Source organism: Habropoda laboriosa, unplaced genomic scaffold (genome assembly GCF_001263275.1).
Source record: "Habropoda laboriosa isolate 0110345459 unplaced genomic scaffold, ASM126327v1 scaffold34, whole genome shotgun sequence".
Classification (NCBI taxonomy): Eukaryota; Metazoa; Arthropoda; class Insecta; order Hymenoptera; family Apidae; genus Habropoda; species Habropoda laboriosa.
Window position 1 is genome coordinate 1255726 of NW_017100142.1, and position 7186 is coordinate 1262911.

General features: G+C 54.6%; 1 protein-coding gene across 1 annotated transcript in view; it reads right to left on the reverse strand.

Annotated features, from left to right (window-relative positions):
- Window positions 1–3857: 3857 nt before the first annotated feature.
- The window catches only part of LOC108571900, a 20876-nt gene continuing 17547 nt past the window's right edge, over window positions 3858–7186 (reverse strand). The window contains exons 5-9 of the mRNA XM_017934061.1: window positions 6798–7182; window positions 6386–6511; window positions 5131–5266; window positions 4354–4648; window positions 3858–4274 (exon numbers count right to left, since the gene is read on the reverse strand). Coding sequence (XP_017789550.1) covers window positions 4178–4274; window positions 4354–4648; window positions 5131–5266; window positions 6386–6511; window positions 6798–7182 — 1039 coding nt within the window. The 3' untranslated portion in view covers window positions 3858–4177. The remainder of the gene's footprint in view (window positions 4275–4353; window positions 4649–5130; window positions 5267–6385; window positions 6512–6797; window positions 7183–7186) is intronic.

Genomic DNA, 7186 nt, shown 5'->3' on the forward strand with positions numbered 1-7186 from the left:
AGCACGCACCCGTGCCTTTTCCGCCCGAAACCTTTTCCATTTCGTCCAATTGCCTTACGTCAAACACCTTATTACGGTTTCACCTAATTCCTCCACTCTCGGCCGTCCAACTTCAACTATCTCCTCTCTCTCGTTTTCTGGCAAAGGGGTGAAAAACGAACGGGAGACGGACGCGTAGCCATTAGCTCGGGTGGCGCGTCCGCCCACTTTTCTTCCAACGAACAACAAATTACGTTCTCCAATTCCAACTATTTCCTCTGCCGACGACGCGTTCATCGAATCGAGGGTAGCAGACGGATAGAAGGAGGGAAGAAGGGAGGAAAGTGGTCGCTTGCGGGCCTCGCCGGACGAAAATTATCTCGCCGAACGAGCGGGCAACTGCTTCCAGGAAAAAATGAGACCCGTGTGTGTTGGTCAGCTCGTAATAACGTTGGTCAGCGCATCACCGTCGCTCGCGTCCGGTTTTGTTTAACCGGCGCGGCAGTTTCGTTCTCTCTCTGTCTCTGGACGCGAGAGGCGTCGAGACCGCGTGCAACCCCTTTCGCCGCGCGGGGCACCGGGAAAATCGAGTGGAAATGGGTCCGGTTCGATCGACGAGGTATTATCTGGCCGGGACGACTGCATAGGTATAAAATATGGCCGGTGCCGTTAAGTAACGATCGGGAGAGAGATAGGTGTGGCGCCGATCGGGAAATTGGAGGGTGCGCAGATCCCGGGGGTTAGAGTGGTCAGCCCTAACCTCCTTCCGTCCAGATGCAATCTTCGCGTCGCTGTGCGAACCGCGAAGCCTCCGCAGCGGGGAAACCGAGCGAGCGCCTTTCACTCGCGCGGAACCGTGATCGCGCGACAATAAATCAACCGACACGCATTAAGCATTAACGCATTTACATATCGACGTTCTACCGTGCGCGCTTGCGCACTAAATCATGCCCGATTTGAAAATAATGCGTCCTACGAATACGCTAGGAGCGATTTCGCGCGAATCTCAATCAGCGGCGAACGGGGCGAATCCGTATTCTCGCGGGGGACCCGGAGGATAGCAGGAGGGGGGACCCGGTGGGGGGAGTGCAGTTCCTTCTCTAATCTAATCGTCGCCGGTCCGCGATCCTTGTCCCACGGGCAGCGTCGTCTCGGTCCCCCTTTCGCCGTCTTCCTGGAAACCGGGTCGCCGCCGCGCGGTTGTTTCCACGCGTGTAGGTACACGTGTACGCACGTACACGTACGCGTTCGTGGGTGCTCAGGATCGGCCGTAGGTTCTGTAATAGCCCTGTGGGCGAACGAGTCGCGTCGTTGAAAAAGAAGAAAATTCGACGAGGATCGCGACGCACCGTCCGGTTCTCCGCTCGCTGGCGTGCGCTCCAGCTTCAGCTCTCTCGCGGCCCCGTCCAGCCTGGACTCTGTCTGGGACAGGGAGAGAGAGAGAGGAAAGAGCGAGGTCGCGGGCCAAACGGCAGAGGTCATCGCGAAAACGCGCGCCGATGGAAATCGAACCGGACGATCGGAGGACGAACGAGAGGGACGGAGAAGAATGGCCGAACGCTTTCGCAGCGTGGCGGAGAGGGAGGAAGGGAGGAAGGCGAAACAAGCCGAGAGCGAAGGCTTAACTTACGTCCGTGCCTCGAGAGCGTGAAATATCGCGAACGCGGCGACGAGGCTAAGCGATGTTCCGCGCGGGATCGCGCGATCTAATTTGTTGCGCTTCGAGGTTATTTATGGTGACGCGTCCGCGCGTCCGCGCCTCCTCGACCGCTTCCTACGAATATCCCCGTCGATCGCCGGCCGTACTCCTTCCTGGACCACCGTGCCGCGATTCCAGGCCAAGTGCAACGCGATGCGCGCCATTCCAACCGAAACGAACCGAAACGAAACGAACCGACCAAATCCAAGGAATTTCCTCGAGAGGAGAACTCGGAGTAACGGTGCTCGGGCACGCGATAAGGTACACCGGTTGGCGCCACGCAACGATAGGGCATCCCTTAACATTCCAGCCGATCCGGTCCCGCAAGTCCGAAACTTCTCTTTCGGCCTAGCCCCTTATTTTCCGGGGTGACGCGAAAAATCACACGGAATGCAGAAGGAGAGTCTTTACTCTTAAAGGGGTGGTGGTGGTGGGACAACGACGACGACGACGACGACGACGACGACGACGACGGCGACGATAGCTTTCACCGTCTCCCTTTTACTGCGAGAAGGGACCTCGAGGGCGGCGCCACGTTTGCGTCTTACAAAAAGTCCAGGAGGGGAATAAAGAGGAGGAAAAAAAGGAGCTCGCCGAGAGCGGCTAACATGGAATAGCCCTTAGCAGGCACGATAGCCACTCTTTAGGCTGATGGACTCACGGCCCCTCGCCGACCCCCTCGCCCCTGCCTGCTGCTGCCAGGCTGCCTGCCTGCCTGCTTTCTTGCCTGCTTGCCTGCCTGCCTGCCTGCTTGCCTGCCTGCCCGTCTGCCTGCCGACGGCCTCCCCACGTTCGCCGGCCTTCCATTTCGCCTTCCCTCCTTCCCTTTTGCTCTTTTTACCGCCGATCCTTGCGTCGAGTCCGCGCCTCGTCGCGCGAGTCCGTTTCTCTCAAGGTTTTGGACCCGTTCGCGGACCGTTCCGAAATATTTCGATTGACGTTCGACTATCCTCCACTCGTATATGCACACCAGTATCGACCAATCTTCCAACGAGTCTGTTGTACCTCGCTTTATTCAACCATCAAAAACATAGACATCTACAAATTCGATACTTTTCGACAAAATTAATATTATTATATCGTCCTTACTGTTATCGTTACCGTCCTCGTACGCGCCTTTCTCCACCAAATAAATACTCTCTCTTCTATTTCTTCCTTTCGTTCCCGCGCATCCAACAGCTCGCCTCGCGATTTTCGCTTGGCGCGTTTCGCGACGCCTGAAAGCGCGTACATTATCCTTCGCGGGGCACTCGCCTCGCTACATCCAACCTACGTGTACTCGTTTTCTCTTGCTCGTACACGAACACGCTACACTCGTACATGGATGTGTGCATGTTTCACGCAACAAGGGAAGGCAGCTTTCCTCTATATATTTATGTATCATATATATGTAGGACGTGTCGTGTAATATTTACAACGGAACGCGTTAAATCCAACCCGTCTCGCACTTTCCATCCACGGCAAAATCCTCGCAAACGCCGAGCAAAGAAACAAAGGTGCGCACAAAGTGGCCGACGGAGAGGAAGCGCCGAGGATAAGGAAAGTGACCGATGAACTGTGACAGTCGTTCCAGCTGCGTGTTTCCCCTCTCTTCGTAGAGAGGGCGAACTAGTACGGCAGAGCTCTACCTACGCCCTCCTATCGGTCGATAACGTCGAACACGATCGGTAACGTTCAACTTACAAGCATGTCCGCTACGCGTCACAAACGAATCGCTCTATTCGCAACAATTCCTCGTCGACCACTTCGTTTCGCTCATCTTTCTACTTAAAAGTACAAATAAATAGAAACAAGTTCTAGAAAAGGAGGGGAAGGGATGGCGGGAGGGAGGGAGGGAGTGAGGGAATGAGTGAGTGAGTGAGTGAGTGAGTGAGTGAGAGAGAGAGAGAGAGAGAGAGAGAGAGAGAGAGTAGTAGTAGTAGTAGTAGTAGTAGTAGTAGTAGTAGTAGTAGTAGTAGTAGTAGTAGTAGTAGTAGTAGTAGTAGTAGTAGTAGTAGTAGTAGTAGTAGTAGTAGTAGTAGTAGTAGTAGTAGTAGTAGTAGTAGTAGTAGTAGTAGTAGTAGTAGTAGTAGTAGTAGTAGTAGTAGTAGTAGTAGTAGAGTAGTAGCAGTAGTTGTAATAGTAATAGTAGTAATAGTAGTAGTAGTAATAGTAGTAGTAGTAGTAGTAATAGTAGCAGTAGTAGTAATAGTAGTAGCAGCAGAAGCAGCAGTAGTAGCGTAGCAGTAACAGCAGGAGAATCAGTTTTCTCATTTGGTTGGTTCGTTGACGGGAAGATGATCGAAGCAGCGATGAATCTTCGTGACTAGGTCTGTGGCTGGTCTAGAAACCTTTAGTCGGTAAGATGTTGGTCGGCCTGCGCCACGTTTTCGAGTTTGTACGCACAACTTGAACGGCGCTCGCGTCGCTGCAGCGCGCTCGATAACCCTCCACTCTCCCGTGCTTTCTTACACTTCCTCGGCATTGAAATCTTCCTTTTCACCGCTTCTCTTCACCCCGTTACGTGCTTCTTTCCGCGTGAACAGTCGTGGTGGAAGTGATAACCGAAATGAGATCGTTACCGGCTTGACTAGCGATTGGTTCTAGCGGTGGCACGCTGAAAGAGAAGAAACGATAGAACGGGAATCGATCGATCGATCGATCGATCTTTTACCGAACTTACGAACGTGACTTACGTAAGGGTGGTCTGTCGATTGAGCGCGGCGACGGTGGGTAAAGCGAGAGGCGAGTGCGCATGCCCTAATTGCGCCGTAGGCGGTGTACCTATGGGCTGACGACTCTCGTCGCATCCTTCGTTCCCTCCCGTGATCGCGGCACCGCTCCCAGTCCCGGTGCTTGCCCTCTCCTCGCTCCCAGCCCCAACCACGGCCTCCGTTTCCGCATCGACCGGTGCACCGGCCCCGATCCCGCCCCCGTTTCCGCTACCACCGCTACCACCACTCCCGTACACGTTCAACTGCAGCGAGTCCACTGGAACGAGAAAACAGGAACAACGGTTCCAATCAACCACGTTCCTCCCCCCCCCCCCTTCCTTGTGCTCTTCTCCCTCCGCATCATCCTTGCCGCATCTTCTCTCACCGCGTCGACTCGCCCACGATTACTTATCTCGTTCCCGCATCTAACGACTTTTGTTTGCTCGCGGTGTTCGCGTCGCGTCGGACTTTGGTCCCGATTCGGGACTCGTAATTTCGAATCGTCCAAGGTCGACGACTTGAGATTCCAGCCACTGATACCGCGCGCCGCGTTTCTGTCCTGCCGCCGAGACAGTTTCCAGAGAAAAGGAATCGCGTCGATTGGGAGAAGAGCGTGACAGAAAATGGGGGTGAACCAAACTGAAGACGGAGATTCGTTCAACCCGTAGGTACACCTGTGCGTCGATGAAACATGATAATAGCGAAACGAAGAATGGCGAGGGAGAAACTAAATGACAAACTTGCTCACCGAAGACTCACCGAGTAAGCTAGACTTAATCTCGGTCTTGTGCATGCCGCTGGGCCCCGCCAAGTTTCCGCTCATCCCCGAATGATTTTTCGGCTTTCTCTTCCTCGTCTGTATCCCATCCTTTTTCATGCTGAGCGGCCTGTTCACCTATTCCCGTTTCAATTCAATTGAAATTTCAAAGTTGAAAGAAATAAACGGTTGGAAGCGGGAAAACGAAGGGTGGAGAGGGCGGAGAGGGAGGAGCGTAGTTCACGAGACGTCCGGTTTAATTAAATTCGCCGAAACGCGATAAACCTATCTACCTTTACGATCGCGAACAAATCACCGATAACGTTGTCCGGTCGATAGGATTAACGTCAATTAGGTACGGTGCATCGGATAAGAGGCAGCAACCTCTCCCGCGTTCACGGGACTACGTAAACGGTAAAAGGTAAACCCTCCGAAACGGTAACGCTCTCGGGATGTTTTCGGAAAGATTATCGGAACTCCGAGGTCCTCTTACGACCGCATCGAGATTACGACAATGCGTGCACGCGCGCCAACCAGAGCGAAAAGAGAGAGAGAGAGAGAGAGAGAGAGAGAGAGAGAGAGAGAGAGATTGCGTAAGAAGAGTAATCTCTGACAAACGAGTGCGATCACGAACGGTTCCTCGAGAAAAAGTCGAAGGTGAACACGACTAATCGGTGATCGCGTTCTTTCACCTCGGCACTGTCTCTCCGGCGCGTGTGTGCCCCGACCGACCGAACTAAACACCGGAGATTCCTTGTTTGTTCTCCGCTGGTTTTCCCTCGAGAGGGACGCGAGAGGGGTCTGGTTTCCGGCCCCTCTTCACTCGCGCCGCGCATTCTTCGAGGAAGCGACCGTGTCTGCGAGCCTGCTACCTACCTCGAGTCGATATCGCGATTATCGCGCACCGCGTCTCGCGCGCGTTACCTAGACGGTTTGGAGCCAAAGGTTATCTACGCGAGTACGCGTGAATCGCTTCCGTTTTCTTCTCACCGCCGCCCGTGGCGCAAGGATGCCCGTGGTTCGCGGAGCGATTCGCGACGATCGGTCCCGCATCGACGACAGTTGTACAAACAAACGGACGGACGATCGGAAAACGGAGCTACTCGAGGCGACACGGCGGTGAAATCGTGCTTTCGTAATCGAGCAGCCGTAGTCGCGTGGCGGACTGTCCGCGGGACGGAGAGGGACTGGGAGAGGCGAGGCACGCTCGCGATACCCGAATTCTCAAACGCCAATGCCTCGACGAGGCAGACTCACGTTGTGCAGCTTGAAGTAGAGACCGCAGGCGTTGCAAACGGGCTCGCCGCTGTTGTTCCGCCGCCAGAGTGTCGTGTTGCTCGTCCTACAGTTCGCGCACTGTACACCAGTCCTTCGTACGCCCGTCTGAAACAGGAAACAAGAAGAATCGCCGGTTAAAGCTGACGGAGCACCGTCGCTTCACGGACTCGAAAACACGCGGCGAAATGGGAGCGTTCGAGGCGTAGAGGCTAGAGTAAACAACAACCGACCTAAGTCTCTGTTTGCTCGCCAACAGATAACGCCGATTCTTTTTTTTCTTTTCTTCTTCTTCTTTCCTTTTTTCCCTCTTTTTCTTTCATTTCTCGCGGACAACGTTTGCTGAAAGGAGGAGGTAACGCGAATCGAGGAGAATAATCTCCTAAATAATTACCGTGGCGACTGCTTGCTTCGGTTTGCCGCATCTCATCGACGGCCTGTTCACTCCGTTCATCTTGTTGTAGAGGCAACCGTGGCAGTAGTAATGCCCGGTTTCGTCCCTCCTCCAGATCGGGGTCGGTACGCCGCAAACGGAACATTCCTTCGGATCCGTGGACATCATCGTTGCGTCGAAGGTGTCGTCCGGACCGGAGAGCGGAATGCTAGCCCAGGGGGCCGCGGCCGTGGTAGTTCCGGCCGACACGCTGTACCCGCCGCCGGAATAGATGTGCAGGTTCGCCGCGTCTGCCACGGAGATCGCCGTCACGTTTGGATAGCCCTGCACGCAGTCGGCGAACGCAGGCGGCGACGGGGTTCCCGTCGCGGTCGACCAGTAGTCGCTCG